Source organism: Augochlora pura, chromosome 6 (genome assembly GCF_028453695.1).
Source record: "Augochlora pura isolate Apur16 chromosome 6, APUR_v2.2.1, whole genome shotgun sequence".
Taxonomy (NCBI): Eukaryota; Metazoa; Arthropoda; class Insecta; order Hymenoptera; family Halictidae; genus Augochlora; species Augochlora pura.
In genome coordinates this window covers 4320842-4340761 of record NC_135777.1, presented here as the reverse complement: position 1 = coordinate 4340761, position 19920 = coordinate 4320842, and the positions used below count along the sequence as shown (strand labels likewise).

The window sequence follows — 19920 nt, the reverse complement described above, 5'->3', positions numbered from 1 at the left end:
GGAATTAGGTTAGAAAACACGGTCAAAGTCGAGCTGAATCTTGAGAATATATCTATGGAACAGATAGCACTGCCTAGTGGATTTTTCTATGTACATATGCACTACACTACGCGATGTACAGTTACCTAAAATTATTTATAATAATAAAACCAGAATTTACAAAGCTAAACCGAGGACACTTAACTGTCCAGGAGAGCATGCTGTATTGATATAGTGTAAGAGAATCAATTAATAACAACGTACAACGTAATCAGTTAACGTAATACTTAATTAAACTTTATAATGTAATTATTTACATTTTATAATTGTTTTTATGTGCTGGATCGATGCAGTCGAGTCTCCTAAACAGATCTGTACCCTCGGTTTTAGTCTGCTATGTCCTATGTTTGCAATAATTAATGTTTTTCTACGACCTTGCGGTTTAGACATGTGGCGCCTCTGGCGGAGGCGCAGTGAAGCTTCTTTCGATGCTCGTACAGCGCCAATTGGTCCAGTGGCAAAACGCCCAAACTGTTAGCCAAATTCGAGGTTTGCTATTCCTCCGATAGAGGACGCCACATGTCAAGACCCAGGGGTCTCTGAAAATGGTTAATTATGGCAAAATTACGGCATAAATAACTGAACCAAGCAGACAGAATTGTTCAGGAGAATATACTGCATCGTGATCGTATAAGAATAGCAAATAACAATAACGCAAAATACAATTATTTAAAGTAATAGTTAATCAAATATTAAAGAGTAATTAATTGAGTTTCACAATATTGCCGTTTGTTATTGTTATGATATAGATGTAGCAGAGTTCCCTGAACAGTTCTGCGTCCTTTGTTTAGTCTTTCATGCACTATTTTGGCAATAATTAATGTTTTTCGGCGATGTAATGTTTTCTTGTAGTCTAGACATGCGGTGCCCTCTGTCGGAGAAATAATGAATTCCAATTTGGCTAACAGTTTGGGTGTTTTGCCACTGGATCAATTGGCGCTGTACGGACATCGAAAAAAGCTTCATTGCGCCTCCACAAGAGGCGCCACATATGTACAATGTAAAAGTCAGGGAAAAACGTTGATTATAACTAAAGTCGGGCACCAAAAATTAATCCAAGGCCATAGAATTGTTCAGAGGGATCCACTGCATCGATATAATGTTAGAAAACCAAATGACAACAATGCAAATTGTAATTGTTTCGCATAATAGTCAAGCAAACTTCAAAGAGCAATAAATTACATTTGACAATATTTTCATTTGCTTTTTTCATACTATATCGATACAGAAAATTTTTCTGAACAATTCCTTGCCCTTGGCTTAGTTGTTTATGCCTTAGTCGTGACTAAATTAATGTTTTCAGGTCATGAACATAAAGGACACAGCCTTAAGCGTATACATGGTGGCGTTTACGAGACCTATCAATATGGCAGCATTGCGGATATCTTTCAAGACGAACTATTTAATGAAATATTCTTTATTGAAGAACGAGTAATAAAAATCGTTCGTTACAATCATTAGAAATGTCATCCGAATAGTCTTTCAGATACTCACACGAAACAACGCGATCAATTTTCAAGAGATACATGACGAAAGGAGGAATTCCCCGGATTGTTTCTTCAGTTTTCTTAAAGGTACAAAGTCGATTCTCGTCGGTATAAAGATTCGATTTTTCACGTTTGTGCCATATAATAAGGTCGAGATAAATAACAATTGTTCGTTTATCGGTGCCACTTGTAGCAGCAACTGGAATCACCGGACACAAAATAACGGACGCCTGGCGGTGAGCTCGAGGACTATTTTCGCAGCTTTTCTATTGTGGCAAGCTGAGTCTGTGGCGTGTGGTTTCGTGATCGGGATGATACAGCGAGGCTGGTAACAGTAACGGGTTGATCTCGACCGATTTGCGCACGGTCGAGCGTTAAAAAACGGGAGGGAAAGTGAAAGGTGCGTGTGTTATTCAATATCGGCAAAGGTCTCGAGCGAAATTTCATTTTCGGTAGTGCGGAGCAACAGCAGGGACGACAATCTGTAAAATGCAGTAAGTCTCGAACCGTTTCCGACTAAAACACTTTATCCAAATGCGCGTCACGTAGCCCAATGTTTTCGCCGTCGCGTAGCTGTCACTTCTGATTTATCGATGCTCGTAAATGCACAAATGGATTCCCTTCCGAGCCTAGTCACTATCGATTCTGCGAAAGTAGTCGCGTTTTACCGTAGTCCCATATTCCATATGCATTTGGATTTCTGCATCTGAATATGTACTTTGTTTGCGCACGGCTTTGTTTTCCCTGTGTTGCGCGGTGTAATATGCTGGTAGTGATGGGACCAACACAGTAATACATATCAACCACGCTAAAAAAGCTCGATAACCGAATGCTCAATGAAAAGTACAGATACCCGCCAAAAATAACGAAAATTAATAACTATTGTCATCAGCTTCGCAACTATTGAGCAGATGCGATAATATTAAATAAGTAGTAAGCGGATTAAATAATAATAATAATCTATTACCTGAGGAAGCCTTTTCGAATAGATTGTTCGTGATAATGTTCACAGTATATATAAAATAACAATCTAATTAAAATGCTTGACAATAATGACATCAATAAAGAATTAACATATAACATGGCAACAATTTCATACACCTTTCTTAGGAATTGATTATGCCAACAGATAATTGTTAATTTAACGAATAGAAGGCAAAGTCTTGCGAACGATTTTAAAGATTCGACTGAATGTTTTGTTATTGCAAATTACGAATTATGGAAGGCTAAATAATCATGATGTAATGCAAATAAAAATGGCTTCATTCGACGCAATTCGGTATTAGATCAAACTTTGATAACACGCGGGTTGTCGGTCCCACCACTACGTGTGTATACAGCTGATGAAACGTAACGCGATATGTACGTCGGGTTTGGCGCGCTCGAACATTTTCCACTGTATCTAGTGCTTTTGAATGTTATTCAAGTTTGATCAAACCGTAATATTGTGTGAAGATCTAAAGATACGATAACGAAGGTTATTTACCGATGTGATATCGTGGTCAATGCGATGAATGCCGGACGTCGGAACGCGTACTTTAATTAATCAATTTTTCGATTAAGTGCTTCGACGAGGAAAATAATAGAGCAGAAAAAATCAAATGTAAAACAAAAGTCTGAGTGAATTTGATAGAGTGGTTGTATAGATGTGTTTTATATGTAATACATGACATAATAGCAAAGTGTAATGCAATGTTATGTCACAACAAACAGTTGGTGTCATGACCATTCTAATAAGTTCAACCCTTTCTACATGTCTGCTTACTGGGAAGGAGAATAATTTTAATAATAACGAATAACATGAATCATTATTTTGGTTTTCCAGATATGGAGTCATTCTTGGAGCTGTTTGATCCAGGCAACCACAGGAACACGCGGAAGGATACATGGAATGACTCTGAGAACGAAGGAAATGGAATGTCGGATGGTGAGAATTCCAGCACCGACAATGACCAGGAGGAAAGATTGCCCCCAGAGCCGGAACAAGGCAACATTGAGTATAAACTGAAATTAATCAATCCATCTAGTCAGCGGTTTGAGCACTTAGTAACTCAGATGAAATGGAGGCTCAGGGAGGGCCATGGAGAGGCTATTTATCAAATTGGTATGGATTCATTTATACTCGCGACTTATACATACATAAGAATGGCTCATTTATCTTTTATTCTTTCCATACTTAAGGTGTGGAAGATAATGGCAGGCTAACAGGTCTAACAAGAGACGATATGAAAGCATCCTTGAAGACTTTAAATGACATGGCAGCTAGACTAGGTGCTACTACGACTATATTACGCGAAAGGCTTGCCAATTCTAAAAATAAAGACATATCCGCGCACAGTAACAACAGGGAGGAGAGGCGGGTGGCGGAAATTTTGGTAAAAAAATTACGGAAAGGCGATGGAGAAGATCAGGATAGTATCGTTGATCTAAGACTCGCTGTGACTGGCGCACAGGATGCTGGGAAGTCAACTCTCTTAGGTGAGAGGATTAGCAGAGGACATTTAAGGTAGAGAAATATACTTAGTGTTTACTCTGCCATTGTTGCTCATCTACTCGATAACGGTGAAACTTCTGTGACAGTACTAACGCATTCTAAATGTATAATAGGTGTACTGACGCAGGGTGAGTTAGATAATGGAAGAGGAAGAGCGAGGCTGAATATGCTGCGGCATCTCCATGAAATAAAAACAGGCCGTACCTCGTCGATTTCGCACGAAATCATAGGGTTCGATAACGAAGGCCACGTACTAAATTATGCGGAAATGGCAACTGCTGAAGAGATATGCGAACACGCTTCGAAAGTGGTGACGTTTATAGATCTCGCGGGGCATCGTAAATATTTAAGGACAACGGTTCTAGGTCTCACTGGTACGCTATTTCAGATGTTATTTCTGTACCGGTCAAGTTCACAATTGATCAAATTAATGTCGAACGCTGTTTTTCAGGATATTCACCTCACCATGTTATGCTAGTCGTAGCACCGCCAATCAATGAAGCGTCGCAGGAGCACATGGCTTTGTGTCTCACCCTAGGACTTCCAATCTTTATAGTCGTAAACAAAATTGACCTTGGTCTCTGCAACATTGCAGAAACTCTAACGCAATTAGAGAACGCGATCAGCGCACAAGGCTACTCGAAACAATTACTAATGTACAACGATGGCCACATAAACTGGAACTATGAATCGGACGTAATTCCAGTGTTCAATGTCAGTTGTGTCACTGGGGAGGGTCTGGAGCATCTGACGAACTTTATTAAGAATTTGTCTCCGCATGACGTGAACTCCACGGATTCCGAATCGGACTCCTGTCTATTTCAAATCGACGAAACGTTTAGGTACGTATCCAGTGTTTATACGAAGGCTTCAACGCTGTTGCAAGACTGCAAATTAATAAGTTTATTTATTTTATTACAGGGTAGCAGGTTTGAATGAACCTGTCTTAGGCGGATTGCTCGTAAAAGGAGCGATCGCTCCCGGCACTCGACTACTGGTAGGACCACTGCCAGATGGGGAGTTCAGTCCTGTGAAGGTCGTCAGTCTACATCGCAATAAGGCTCCTTGCTGCCTCGTAAGGGCGTCTCAAAGTGCCAGTCTAACGCTAGCACCACCTAATAATCGCAGTCCTCCCTTGCCACACCTGCGACCAGGGATGGTTCTCGTTTCATTATGGGACCAGCCACATGCCACACTCTTTTTCCAAGTACGTGTCACCTCTTGACTTGAATCAGAGTGGTAAATTGCACGCAATCAATTACTAATAATTCTATATATATATATATAAATCTATATATGTTCAGTGGTTGAATTAACTGATAAACTTTTACAGGCGACGGTGTTAATAGTATATCACGCGACAGCAATATTCTCTGGTTTCCAAACGACAGTGCACATTGGAAACGTGAGACAGACCTGCATCATTAAGGGAATAATGGACGCGAAGGACAGAGGTCTGCAGACCAATGACAAAGCCTCCGTGCTGTTTAGGTTCGTCAGTCATCCGGAATATTTGCACGTTGGTATGCGTCTATTGCTAAGGGAGGGTCGCACCAAAGGTATCGGCAAGATCACACAGATATTTCCGTTGATAGGTCAACAGAACAGTATTCAGTAAGTCGAAAGAACAAATTTTTTTGCGTGTAAAAAGTATTAAATGTTATAGATTGATTACAAAGATATAAAGCGTTTGGCTATTATAAAGTGATATGCGGTTAGAGTACGTGTTTAACGTAAGTATCGTGAAATTATGTGTGATCTCTTTGGAACAATGTTTGTACGTGAACACTTCGCAGTGGTATTATGAACAACGTATAAAATGCAGTTTCTTTTATGAAATTAGAACAGTTACATAGCAGGCTTGGACATTGCTCAAATATATTTCAAAAATAAAGACTTCAATCATATATGTATTATTCGACGAGATGTTATCGTGTACAAATTGCTCGGAAATTTATTTCTATATATAAATTACTTTTTCATAGTTTCGTTGTAAAATGAAATGCGTTTCACATTATTATTATTATTTATTTCATCTTGAAACAAGATGCACCTATGTCTGGTACATATTTTGCTTTATACGATTTTGTTTTTTTTTTTTAACCAGAGCATCTGCGATTGTTCAGGATAATAACACCGCGAAGAAAAAAAATATATAATATAATTGAGGAAAAGTGTAACAAATACTTTTTGTTCCAAGTATAAAACAAAGATTTTATTCGAGAGAGAAGTTTACGACTATCAGTCGTATTATGTTTCGTATTACGAAATAAATTATTGTCTCGACATCGTGATGTTTCGCGTATGACGCCCTAAACGTATCGAACAGTCGTAATAATATAAAGTCTTTGAAAAACTATTGAATATTGCCTGTAAAAGATAAAAAAAAGTTTTAAACTATCGAAACTTGAAATACACAGAACGAATATTTTCATAATCGATGATTATTGTAGAACGTTGATTATAGATTAGATGAATCTTTAATTTACAAATTACAAAAAAAAAAACAGATTCTGTGTATTGTAAAAAACTGTTATTTCTGATAGTCAAGGTTACTTAATTACGAGACGGTTGTACTTACGCTGTATGTAAAACGAATTGCGTGGTATTTTTGTTTATGATTTGCGATCACATGTCCTGCAAAAGTTATGTAGAGGGAAAATTCGTCTTATAAATTGTTATACAGCCGTCCGAACAAAGATCTTCAATTTATTTCTGTTGCATCGGGTTATTATAGCCTTTGTATTATAACTTGTAAAATATCTTGAATAAAAGAATGAAATTTACATATCTAAACCGAGTGGATTTCTTTTAAAATGTACGCAGGTACGATCACCTATAATTGTAGTCGATAGCAATGGTGAAATCCAGTATATCATCGTTGTTCGAACACTTCAGTCTCAACGATCTTGCCTCGAAAATAATGAAAACTTGTGGCTATCTGCGTACGGAGCAGCAAGCAATGCAACGTTGCGCTTTGAAACCGTTTATTCATCACGATTATGTAAAACAATTCTTTTAATAACTTAATGTTGACAATGCTGAGATTAGCATTCGATGATGCAACATTAAATCGCACGCGGGATTAAATGCTGTACGTAGAAGCTTGAAGCGTTTCGAAAATACTGTTTTGCTAGGAATATTCAAACGTGTCTACTATAAAACGATTATGGCTCGATCCGTGACGCCGCAGTAGTATGTATAGAGTCTACGATGGCGACGAATCAAGGAAAATGATACAAATAAGTCGACACACGAGCGTCTCTGCCAGTCGCGTTTTGCACGGGCAACGTTTTACTCAATCATTTTACGTAACTCTATTTCCTTATGATAATCACCCGCATGCTCTACAGATGTCGGTGAAAACAGATATCTATGTGAGCATGCTGGAAGCTACACGACGCTATGCAATGTCATAATAATATCGATTAAGTAAAAAGTAAGGAGTAGAGGTCACGACCGGGCTATTTATAAGTACCAATATTCAATGTTTAATACTGTTTCACAGTGTCCAAAAAGACACCAATCTGCAATCTGATACAGGACTCGTTCGCGATTGAGAACAGTCCGGTAAATTCTTCCATATCGAGGCCAGTTTTGCAGACTATTCTGCATCGGTTCTCGATACGGCGGAAGATATAATGCCATAAATATTCTCAGTCTATTTATTAGTTACGTGTACAAACTCGTGACGAATTTTTCTACCATTTACGTAAGTAGAAAGTGTCAACGACGACCAGACATGTTACCAGCAGACTTTATGCGAATAACTGGCATCAATGTCAAGGTTTCTGGACCAAATCATAATTGCCCGGAGCCTTGATAATCTACAACAGAGCCTCGCTTATCCGAACCTATAATTCTCAAATAGTAATTGTAATAATTTTGAATAGATACGCAAATGAGAGAGACAAAAGTGATCAAACGTTATCTATTACATAAATGAATACAAATTTGATCTATTACTTTAATTAATTGCTTTGTATAACGGAAAACACACATTTCCTTTTACAGGTCGGATGCAGTCGAGGTACCACTGTATACGATATCCAGCTATTCCTTCTACCCTTTCACGTACCATCTCTATTAATCTTTGTCATCAACCCCGCAGTCTACCGCCCATCTCTCGTTGCTCGACGTTCATATCAGATTGCAAATCGGCACGTTCGGTTCAGAGAGTCCCTCAAAAATTATGGATCGTGACCTCGTACGGCCAGATTTCTCTGCAGACGAGTACCTTAATCATAAACACGAAGTCTTTCACAGATTACGTCACAGAATAGTTAGGCGTGGGCGAATTGACTGTGCCCCAGAAGAGGATGAGACCGGTGCGATCGTTTCTGATTATGAAGAGGAATGGCCGGTTTGCGAGCAGTCTTTTCTGGCTGCCATCGCGCTCCAGGATCACACCGGTCACGGCTGCAGCTTCGGTGCCAGTTTCCGTGATGTCTATCTCAACTTTATGGAGCACATCGGACGCGAAGATGTGTGGGTTGACGAGGTTTGCCGAGTTCCTAAGGTTATCGAGGCCGTAAGATGGGAAATTACGATCTTTGATGAAGTTGAGGAAGTCTTCGTTGATCGGCCTGCTCTGCCTCCTGGCTCTTCTCTCCGCCTGGAAGCGATACTTGTTCGCCTCGAGATTCACGACCTTGGCCTCTCCAGTCTCCGAGCCTTCTACTCTGTAAGCGTTCTTGCTTTCTTCTTGCTTCGAGCCAGCTACGGCCCTGAATAGACGAGCCGTCTCGGACTCGCGAGGCTTTCGAGATCTCCTGATGGAAAATCCGGTCGACCACTGCTCCACCGTGTATCCTCGGTTGTCTTCGTACTCGAAGTAGTTGTTTTTTACCATGTTGTTGTCGCCGAATCGCGGAACGACAGTCACACCGTTCGTCTGACGATCTTGTGACGGCGTCTGAGTCGTTCTTCTGGGATCTGGTGTCCTTTGGGTGCCTGGGTTTGTACTCTGCGATATCAGACTCAGATCTGCCGTTGCTGGGTCGAATAAGGAGGTCAGACCCAGGTTCGCTAAGGTCGACTTCAGGCTCAAACTGCTAGACAGCTTCATCTTTGGCAGCCCGACGATGCAGGTCTCGTTCTTCATGTTGCCTATCAGATTCTCGATGTCATCTACCTTTAACTGGTTCAGAAAGCCGCGCAGCGCTTTCGCACCTCTAGTGTTTGGCAGCAATATGTACATTGATGTCTGGAAGAAACAGAAATGCCGGAGTTAGGCGCGGAAGTCTATAAAAAAGCTGCGTTTTTTCGTTATTTAATTATTTTACCGATTTGAAGATAATTCGATAATATTTTCAAATTCTTTAAAGGTCTGTATTTTACTAGTTTTTGTTTCTAAATGCATTACGCCCACAGTTCATTACTAATCGATATTCACCTCCTGGCCTTTGTAGGGCAGACCGATGATCTTCACACCCAGCTGTTTGTCTTCATAAAAAGGGAACTGACCGCCATTGTACATCATGTCTACGTCGATCGTCTGATCTGGTTCGATGAAGAACGGCCTCCTGGATAAATAAAAAATTAAACTTATTAGTATGATACGATAATCTTCAAGTTTCTTGACTGTAAGGATCAATTCGATTTTAATCAAGAGACGCGTTATTTTTCAGAGATAACAAGTCGAACCTCTTAGTAGCTCCTTTCAAGAAGTGCTGATTCCACTCTCCGTTGAAGTAAAGCGCTGACAAAAGAATCAGCGTGGTTTCCGGAGATGGTACATCGTTCAGGATGCTATCGATCTTGCCGTTTGTCTTCCGCTTCACCCACCCGTTTATCATCTCCTGCACCGACCTTCCTTTTCTAGCGAAGTCCACGTCGATCACTTCATTCCCGTAGACGTCTTGACTGATCGATTTGAACTCTTGGAGAATTGGATAGTCGTCCTAAAATTATAAATTCATTAATGTTTAACAATTAAATTTCTAATGACACCATTTGCAATCGTAGCAATTTTTACTTATGTTAAATTTTTATATTTTAATTGATACGTCAAGGTCGCCATACCTGCACGAATGCGGCTGTAGCGAAGTCCAAGCGAGGTCCAGCGGAGTTCGCCAGATTACTATGAAGCTGATCGAGCAGTATGCCGAACATTTGGTGAACAATCTCCGAGTTCCTTGAAATATCAACTCCGGATTCCAGACCAAGGACTCTGGCGACCTCGTTGAAGGTTCTGCCGGCAGAACCAGCAAGGACGAGCGCCAGGGCTACCGACAAACTGATCGGCGAGAAAACTATGTTGTCCTGTTGCTCGAACATCGAAGTGCCCCTAGTTCTGTGGATTTCTCGTTCGACGTCTAAGCTGAATTTGATCAGACCTCTCACGATAATCTTGTTCACCTGTAATAATTTTACAAAAGGTTAATAGAAAACAATTCGCGCCGTAAACTACACGAACCTAATAATATTTCTTTAACAATGCGCTATTATCTGAAACGTTTGTAAATTCGCTTACTTGTTCATCCCAGTCTTGAAGAGGATTTTCTGCTGCAGGTGCCTGAGGAGCTCTTGATGCGCCTACTGCATATTGCACCGAAACTGCCGATGCAGCTTTCCCGTTCGTGGTGTAAGTAGGAGGCGGGAACGTCGTCGTATAGTACATGGGATTCCTGTTAGGAGCCATATTCATAGGAGGTCTTGATTGACGAGGAATAGTGGATATCGGTAGAGGCTGCATCGAGGACTTCAGCATCTCGAACTCATCCGGGTAGATCAATTGACCGGAAGTGCAGGCCAGAAGGCCGAGGAGCATCACCTTGAACATAGTGTCTGTAAAAAAGAATGGACGCTTTTATTATTATAGAAATTCAGACGTGTATTATTAATTAGTAGACTTCGGTAGAATAGACATTTTTATCATTATAGAAATCTAGATGTGTATCATTAATTAGTAAATTGCGAATTACATGCATTGCTAATTAATAGTCATCCATTTATATGCAGTGTTAGGTGCTAGATTACGGATTCTATTCATTGTTAATTACTAGACTATGGACTCTATGCATTTTTAATTAGTAGATCACGGATCACACGCATTGTTAATTAATATATGACGGATTACACGCGTTGTGTATTCCTGTTTTACATGGTGTTGCAGAGTTTTAAAGATTCGTTCTAACAGCGAAACGAAGGAAGAATTTTGGGATGCTCTAGGTTCGGACTACCTCACAGAATTTACATTTACATAGGTTTGAAATTTCGGCAAACCGGTTTCAACATTTTATCGCTGCTAGCTCGTAGGTGTATCTGTTAATTTATTACTTTAACGTCAACTATAAAATGCCGGCTTTTATTCGCCAATCACGCAACCTATACCGGCCATTTAACGAAGACGCGACGATTAATGAATTTGCAATCGTCGCGTGTTCAGATAAGTATAATACATTTCGTCATTATCGTCACGAAACAGTATGCCTTTTATTGAAACTTTTAGACATTAACGAAAGAAGAAGCGAAACAATAATGGAATAAAAATGATCACTGTCTCTTGTATACATATTCTCTTTCTTTCGTCTTCGCTGTTTTATATTTATCTATTTTTGTTATAAATGCATAAAATTCGCAGTCTAATAATAACGAATTCAGCGGCTAGTTTTCACCACATTATATGTTATTCGTTCTATATTTTAACAATGTCTACCGATGGTTACTTCTACACTCAACTGATAACTAAATACTCAGCCACGATTCCCTAACGATATCTAATTATTATTTTATTGAAATATTACAGACAGCGCGAGAACTGCTGCAAGAAATCAAGCTACACGAAAATATGCAACCTCGAAAACGCGGGAAGAATCGGGCAGCCGGTATCGGGAACCTGTATCATCGACGCTTCGATTTTTCTGTAATCGCGAAACTTGTTCCAGCCTCGTCAAGTTCGTTTATTCGTTCGTTTTTTCGTAAACAAGATCCAGCTCTCTAGATCCGCCTAACGAGGCCTGTAAAGCGATGCGCATACGTACATCGCGACGATCTATTGTATCGACGCTTTCGAGAACGCTATCTCAAAGAAATTTCACCGACATAATAGGGTCGGTGTCCCAGTTTCCGAGCCTGTCGCAATTTCCGCGTTGACACGAATTGAAAACGCGTTGAAAACGTGTTCTGCGTTTCTGTTTCCGTAAGTTTTTAATTCGGGGGGGAGGAGGCTCGGAAATTGGGACATCGATCCTAAATGCAAGATGTTCGTTAATGACGGAAATCTTCCGACGAAAAACAGAGAGGAAAGGAACGATCGTATACCGGAAGCGTTAATTATAATACATATCTATTTGTCGATAAGAGCGAGCGATGGATAATTGCGAGAACGATTTCAATTAACTACTTTCCTGTGACGCCAGCTCCAGATTATTGTTTCCCATGCGAACGCATGACCTCATAAATTTCCTTCTCGCTCCTATTATCATGGTTTGACGATTGCGGTTTGCAATTACCGCTAATTCTTCGACGATAATTGATACGAAAACCGCAAACGGCTCCCCCGGGAAAATATTCCGACGTGTTGACAAACAGAGACTATTATTGTATAACAAATTATGCAGAAGGAAAAAAATCTTTCCTTTTTTTATCTACTGTGGTATTTACGACCAATTGTCTTGCGAAATTACGAGCAAGGTTGACGGTTTTTAGAATCGTCATGCGAAATAAAAATTGTCTATCTCGATTGCGACAAACAGAAGCCGAATGAAAATAGTTAATAGATTTTTGGAATTGATAATAATGTTACTGCGTTACGTTAATTAACAGAAAATTAATTTTGAAGACATGGAGCATACACAGACCATCGATTATGGTTTTTCGGAAAGCAAAGTCGCGAATTTCGATGACGTCATCCATTTTGTTACTCGTCGGCCGTTTTCGCGCAGCAAGAACTATTCGACTTCTTTTGTTCGGAGGAAAGAACAATTAGTATCATTGTCCCGGTGCACGTCCGGTAACATGAAGACGCTCTTGGAGACGCCACAAACACGTCACCGGACCTTGGCAGATTGAATAGCATGTATTGCGGTTGTGTGAGAGAATCCATTGGGAAAACCCACGTCGAATATAAGAGCCGGGGTCCGACTCTTTATGGGATAAGGCTGAACGAGCAAAGGAGGCGTTCGGCACGCCTCGCATCAACGCGTGCAAAGAGTACAATAAGTCTGAATTATTAATACTAAACCTGCCACACGTTAAGAGTTAGTAACATTGATTCTGCGAAAATGTCAGGACTGGTTACAGTCTGCGATCTTCCTTTGTGAATATATTATAATTTTAATAAATTATATAGCTTAAAATTCGAGGCTCTTAGATAATCGATTTTTAATGCCACTTCGAATATTACAATAAAAATGTATTGTCGTTGATGGATGGGACATGAAATATTGAACAGATTAAATGCAACCAAGAAATTATTTAACAGAGAAGAATGTTGCACTCGGCTGTTATGTTTTGGAAACGATGCAATTATATGCACTAACGATGCATACAGGAAGTAATCGAATGCGATGGAAGTTGTTTATGTTGCGATCATATATCACACAGAATTAAAACTACGCTGCAAGACTAGAACACTAGAAATACAATATGCTATGAAACACAGGAAGAATACAATGTGATATGATAATGAGAGCACAGCGCGTTATGCTAATAAAATTCCAAAGCATCTTATAAATACCTCGAGGTGGATGAAATATGAACAAATATTTTGGCGTGTCCTCTCCCACAGCGTTCTCGTTTTTATTATTTTATGCAAAAGAAGACGCAATCTCTAAAAAAATGGAATCGCGACTGCATTTGTGCATCCACATGAAACAGGACACACACTGTCTGATTCGCTAATGCTTATCGTGTTTGCAGCTACGACCACGTAAACCACGTGTTCATCCGATATACGCAATTATGGGGCGTTCAGACGATCGATATTTATTGTCACTCTATTTCAAGGCTGCCGACATCTCGCGACGTCTGAACTGCAGAATTTCTCGCGATTCGATTCAGCTTTTGCGATCGTCGTTACGAAATTATTCAACGTCGTCGTCACCATCTGCATCCGTGCAGTACGACTTATAATAGAGTGAGCGAACTAGCAAATCTCTGTATAATTTTCTACGTTTGCAGATCATTTTTTGAACGTTCGACTCGATCAGACAATTAATTATGGCGAAATCAAAATTATATTAACTTTTTTAATGGATGCTTTCTTCTGTTTCGCAAGATGGAGGAAATGTATAAACGTAACTACATGCTAATCACCATTTCGATGACTAATGTTCACTTTATCCTCTTCGCTTAAGTTATGTTAAACTTCGCCTATGTTAAAATTCTAGCGAGAATATGTTACAATTTCAAACTTGTATTCATTGAAATCTTAATTGCTTTTTAATATAAAGAAGTTTTAAATATAAAGAAGTTTTAAATGTAAAGAAATTTTTAATGCAAATACAGAGATCATTACTTTCAATAAATTCAGATTAATCATACCTTAAAGGAATCGTACACTTCTGTAAAAATTTATTACTACTGGATCATTACCAATGTCTAACACATTTTAGTTACAGTCCAACCTTGCCTCAGATGCATAAAATGACTAACGAAACAAGACTCGAATAGCAACCACTCTCGCCTCGCGATATTGAGACATTAAAAGATTTTTAAACGGTCCATAAAAAATCCTCCATCTAAAGCACATTATTTCCGATTACGTTTGTCCTCGCGAAACGCGCACCGAAAGTGCACAATCAGCAAGGTAGATAATCGACGACAATGAATAATCCCCGTGGTTCGATTGTCCGAGGCCACGGATGCGCTTTCATGTATCCATAGAGTCTCCTGTGTCGCAGTTTAATGATTGACCTTTACGCGGTATATCACCGCCATAACCAGTAGCTTCGCGGACTATAAAAAGAGACGGAATTCCCTGAAGACAGCAAGCTCGATGACCCTTGTTTAGTCATCGATCCGCGGACGGAGGGGTCAGCACGGGTCGCAAAAGACCAATGCGAAGAAAAATCATTTGGCTTCGGGGATGATGTTCGATGAAGATAACCACCGTCGCGGTGCATGATTAATGCCGCTGTGATCCATCGACGATGACCTTAACGCACACGTGTTCGATACGAGAGTATGCGGCTATCGCGTCGCCATTGATTTCGCCGGTCATTTAATTCATCCTCCCGTGACGGCCACAGGATGCAGGGTGTTTTCGTTTATCTTCGTCGTTGCAACGACTTCTGGTTTTTCCGAGCTGATACGAATAATCTACGAAGCGATTGCGATGGTTCTGTCTGCCCGAGCTTTTTCTTCGAGGAATTCCGGTCGATTGCAAGCGCGCGTATCTATGCAAATTTTTATCGAATATATATAAATAGATCGTTTATGGAAATTCCTGACGCCTCTGCGGGTAACCGTTTTCTTTTTTTCAGATCCGGGTCGAATGTTCGTAATTAGCATTCGTAATTGGACTGGATAATTTCCTATTTATCTACGATCAGTGGTATTTTTAGGTCACAGTCAGTCGATTAGTCGTCGATGATCGCGGGTGGCGTGAGTACGTTCGTCATTGGATCGAATAAAAATGTTCTCTATTAATCACGTCGTAATTGAAGATATTATCGGCCATTTATGTTTCAATCATGATATTCTGTAATTGTGTGATTAATTGAATTTCCCGATTCTATCGAATCGGATGCCACGATTGCAGTTATACCGGCGAGAAGCTGTTAATGGTGTCCGCTGGAAGCACTTTGATCGATCGTCGAGATTAAAAATTATGGACAATGGTGCTGATCGCGTTACTTAGACTATTATAATCGTGTGCTTTAATTGGACTCAGTCTGATGAAATGTTTAAAAGAAATCAAGATTGCTTTAACATTTGACTCGGTCCAATTAATATATTATACTCGTTAAAACATTTACTAAGCATTAATCAGCGAAAAATTTAATTAAAGTAATAATGCTTGTACGGGAATAATTAATACGACCTGCGGGCATTATCGATGCAATTGCGTAATTATTGTGTCGAATCGAGTCGTCGATAATTAGAAACGTAATGATTCGTTTCGCGGCTCACGATCGAAGGACCGCGGCGATCTAGCAGAGTCTCTTGATCATCGAGCGAAGTGATCATCGCAGTCGACGAACATTAAACCAATTGCTCCGAATTGCATTGTCATTAGCGTACGGTGTGAGTCAGCCGTTATTATCAGTCCTAAGAAAACGTAGGATAATCGCCAACGATTGTTGGACAGGTGTTTATGGAGCTAGTGTACGGAGAACGTTCGGTGCTCGAAATATTTTTACATCCACGTGTCAGTAGTACTGACTCAGAGAACAGGGGTTAAAACATTTTTAACCGAATCAATTGTTGCTCAACTGTGCGCGGTTTCGAGCCAATTCTAATTGCGATAATTTATTTATTTATTCTAATGCTTTAAACCGGATGGCTCATTCAATGACGTAAAAATTATATGAAAATCATATGACAATTGTATGAAAATTCGGTGAAAATTAATATTGAGAAATAATGTAGCAGTTTTTAATATCGTCTCTGAGTCCTTAGTATTTGATTAGCCTTGTAAACAAAATCTTTCAGAATCGGAATATTGCTAAGGCTTGCAACATTCTGACGTGATAAGAACAAAAACACACAGTTTTAGTCGACGAAGTCAACATTTCCATTCAAGATTATGCAACAACCCACGCAAGTACGAATATTTTTGCGCGAAGATCAGCGACCTAACGAACAGTATGATGCACTTTAGTGCAACAGAAAAATGCAGCTGTTAATCTAAGATTTTCGAGATTCTGTTTAACTGTGGCTGTTTAAACTAGCCGGTTCTCGAGGGGGTCGTCGCCAACACCTTCTCCAAATGTCAGTGTTACTGTCAAACGATTTCATCAGTGACGTGATTTCTCAACGACGGATTTGAGATGTACGCGAACAGAGAAATTTAATCGAAGGTTGCAAGAAATACGAGAGAGAACGATCACAATTATAGAAAGAAACGACGAACACGGTTTTTCTCTAATGAAACAGACTGATGATCAATTCAGTTGGAGAGATTCATAGATCACTTTATTTCAATGCATACTTAGGCGAAGAATTTAGCAACTAATATTGAATCCGACTTAGGTTCGTTCGTTAATAATCGTTAACAATTTTCCATTCTCTTTACCGACTACTTTGCCGATAATAAATTCGTTTTATTGCTGCAATTCATAGAGGATTAAATTATTCATATAATCTCTATATGGAAAGCTAAAACTAAAGGTGTTGCAATATATTTCTATTTCTGTATTACTGTTGTAGGAATATTTTATTCCTCTGATCGTATAGTTTGTTAATAGTTCTATGTAAGAAAGTGACGTGCAAAAGCTATCTTCTTGATTACGATGTGCTTGGAAATAGACCGCAAAACAGATAAATGATAATCAGAGAAGATAAAAATATATTTAGAACCATCATTGATCCTGTGAATATATGCTTCCTAAGCAGTCGTGTTGTCCTAATTGTACTTGCACTATACTTACAATTTATAACAGAGAATGATACACGAAAATAGTAACTGTAATAATTCTAATAATTCTAAGAATTGTAGAGATTTTAAAAATTCTAAAAATTGTTGAAAATGAATAAAAATTGTATGACGAGTGGGGGCGACTATGAAATCACTGAATAAAAAATCAAGACAGAGGGATCAGTAACCTTGAGTGAAAGGATCTTCACAAGACTTGACACTTAACGAGTCTCTAAGAAGACGAAGATAAATACTGGGAACCTCATAATCAACTTCATACTTGCTCCACCAGTTGCATCCATGAATAAATTACTCTAGCAACAATTTAACATAACATAATAAGCGGACAACTATTATCAAAAACAAAGCTAAACAAAGCTCAACAAATGTCCTATCAATAATCTACCAATTTTCTCCAGTACATTTCTCCGCCGTAAAATAATCGAGCGTCTTCCATTCATTAAAAACCTGTTACTAGTCCCCTGTCGTCACCGAGAACGTCATCGACGACGCAGCCGACAAACAACAATCGCAAAAACCGCAGAAGCAACGGAACATTGATCTAAGCTCTAGCCTGACTGGAATCCCGACTGGATTCCCGCATTCCTTGGTTAGAACAGGTGCAGTTTACCTTTTGCAGCGTGCCGCGTGCTCGACGGTCCTCCTCTCGAGTGTTATTTCTCTTCAAACACAAGGACTCCTCTGTCAAAATTCACTTGGAGCACCCACGGTTTGCCGAGTGGGGCGGTCGCCAAAAAGAAAGGTTGCCGGGAAAGAAGAGCGCCGGAGCAGCTTGGCTGTCAGGATTCTCTCTCTTGCAGCAAGGATCTGCGGCGCGAGGATCTGTTCAGCGGGGTCCTGGAGCGGAATGATCGCGGCTTCGACGTGTGGATCGATCGAGAGCCACGAGGCGACTGAGTCACTCCGGTCTTCGCTTCTGGTTGTAAGTACTCCGCGGTCTGCCCGTATTTACAGCATTTCTCTGCCGCTTCTCCGTCGGTGACGGTCATCCGGGTCGTCGGGGGGCACTCCGGGACCAAAGCAAACTCGCTACAGGACGTTCCATGGGTCGTCGTCCGTGATCCAGATAGATATCGGCGGAACGACCGAGTCAAAATCGAAGGAATTTCCATAGAAATTAAATTGAGCGATGGTCTTATTTTCACGTAACAGCTTAAATGTTGTGGAACGAGGGGAAGATAAAGGGACCGTGGTGTAAACATTCTCTTAACATTGAACATTTATGTTAAGCTTGAAGAATGACAATAGAATTCTGATTTATCCAATGCGACGTATCGTAGGAATTTTTTGATCAGAGGATACCTTGTAATAATTTTTATTGAATGTCGTCTATAGCGAAAGGGGTTGAAGGACAACTCTGAATAATTTTCTCTTTCCAGTAAATTGTGCAATACAAAATTTCGTGTTAATATAATAAATATAGTGTTGAATATACTGCTCGATTAAAGGCATATAGCATTCTATTTTTGCTAGAAGATATTTCAAGTTCAACATAAATGTACAACTTCAGTTTTAAAATAATGGTTCTCCTTATTTTCCCCCTACTTTTTCCAACATTTCAGCCTTCGATAGAAAAATAATCGCCTAGACTAATTTCTACGAAAAGTTCATTGATTTTGACACGACTTCGCTGCATCGCCCTATGGCGGATCCTTGCGGTCAATTTCCAGCCGGAGATTCGGATTTCCCGACAGATTAGACCAGCCACAACAGTGCATGTTTACTGAAGATACTGGGCCCATGGTCTGGAAAAGATATGCGACACGTTTTGATAAGCGGTCCAGGTGAACAGAACACTGTTTCTTCAAAGGATTTACGGATTTCCCCGGCAAGGCGCGCCGCGTCGCGAACTAAGCAACGTTTTCCGCATTCAGAATGCGTTTTATTAATGCTCCGATCGATTAACCATCGAACACTTTCAATCGGAATCCATTTTCTAATGCTAATTTTAGCGAGCGCTAAAGACGTAAGATGTGACGCTTTATAAACGAAGTTTGAACGAAACTGGGAACATTTTCTATCGGTTCTGATATATTATTCATTAATTAATTAATATCAACCTTTTCTGCCATGACATGCACGTGGTTTAAAGTGGCCCTGCATTTTGTTGGGAATTGTTGAATCGAATATCGATGAGCTGATTTTCTGCGATTTTTCTTATTATTTTAATACTATTACTTAAGACTTTAATAGCCCATTTCGATAAATATCTGTACCTTTAAGATTTCAACACCTTATTTCGATAAATAATATTATAATAACGATATAAAATGATTGGAACGAACTGTATGCAAAAGTCGTCTTGATCATTGTCAACGTTCGAAATCACTTTTGTAATGCGTCATTTGTCCCAT

General features: G+C 39.7%; 2 protein-coding genes and 1 long non-coding RNA gene across 6 annotated transcripts; 2 read left to right on the top strand and 1 right to left on the bottom strand.

Moving 5' to 3' along the window:
- The first annotated feature begins 1786 nt into the window (after positions 1-1786).
- LOC144470800 (GTP-binding protein 2) lies at positions 1787-6810 on the top strand. Of its 2 annotated transcripts, none has more exons than XM_078182337.1 (7): positions 1787-2020; positions 3352-3630; positions 3708-4004; positions 4134-4394; positions 4472-4862; positions 4942-5227; positions 5354-6810. In XM_078182337.1, exons 2-7 carry the CDS (start codon positions 3354-3356, stop codon positions 5636-5638), a joined length of 1797 nt encoding a protein of 598 aa, XP_078038463.1. In that variant the 5' UTR covers positions 1787-2020; positions 3352-3353; the 3' UTR covers positions 5639-6810. The 2 variants fall into 2 exon arrangements, with proteins under 2 accessions (XP_078038463.1, XP_078038464.1); XM_078182338.1 differs by lacking the exon at positions 1787-2020 and adding an exon at positions 2871-3129.
- On the bottom strand, positions 5361-18507 carry LOC144470799 (serine protease inhibitor 28Dc). 3 transcript variants are annotated; one of them, XR_013494185.1, is made up of 7 exons: positions 18177-18507; positions 10496-10809; positions 10045-10380; positions 9667-9923; positions 9416-9545; positions 6602-9226; positions 5361-6390 (listed from the first exon to the last, which is right to left on the bottom strand). XR_013494185.1 is itself a non-coding variant. In XM_078182336.1 (6 exons), exons 2-6 carry the CDS (start codon positions 10802-10804, stop codon positions 8288-8290), a joined length of 1971 nt encoding a protein of 656 aa, XP_078038462.1. In that variant the 5' UTR covers positions 10805-10809; positions 18177-18507; the 3' UTR covers positions 5361-8287. The 3 variants fall into 3 exon arrangements, 1 of the variants encoding a protein (XP_078038462.1); XR_013494186.1 differs by having other exon boundaries at positions 5361-6783; positions 6857-9226; XM_078182336.1 differs by having other exon boundaries at positions 5361-9226.
- LOC144470801 (uncharacterized) lies at positions 10158-12806 on the top strand. The gene is made up of 3 exons (XR_013494187.1): positions 10158-10400; positions 10534-10807; positions 11771-12806. It is a non-coding gene; the product is annotated as an uncharacterized LOC144470801 (long non-coding RNA).
- Positions 18508-19920: the final 1413 nt, after the last annotated feature.

Excerpts from the sequence above, each read along its gene's own strand:
- LOC144470800 (XM_078182337.1), top strand. The coding sequence starts at position 3,354 with ATGGAGTCATTCTTGGAGCTGTTTGATCCAGGCAACCACAGGAACACG. Across the intron at positions 4,005-4,133 it reads TGGGAAGTCAACTCTCTTAG|GTGTACTGACGCAGGGTGAG; the intron begins GTGAGAGGATTA and ends AATGTATAATAG. Across the intron at positions 4,395-4,471 it reads AACGGTTCTAGGTCTCACTG|GATATTCACCTCACCATGTT; the intron begins GTACGCTATTTC and ends GCTGTTTTTCAG.
- LOC144470799 (XM_078182336.1), bottom strand. The coding sequence starts at position 10,804 with ATGTTCAAGGTGATGCTCCTCGGCCTTCTGGCCTGCACTTCCGGTCAA. Across the intron at positions 9,924-10,044 it reads CTACAGCCGCATTCGTGCAG|GACGACTATCCAATTCTCCA; the intron begins GTATGGCGACCT and ends TTATAATTTTAG. Across the intron at positions 9,227-9,415 it reads TGCCCTACAAAGGCCAGGAG|ACATCAATGTACATATTGCT; the intron begins GTGAATATCGAT and ends TGTTTCTTCCAG.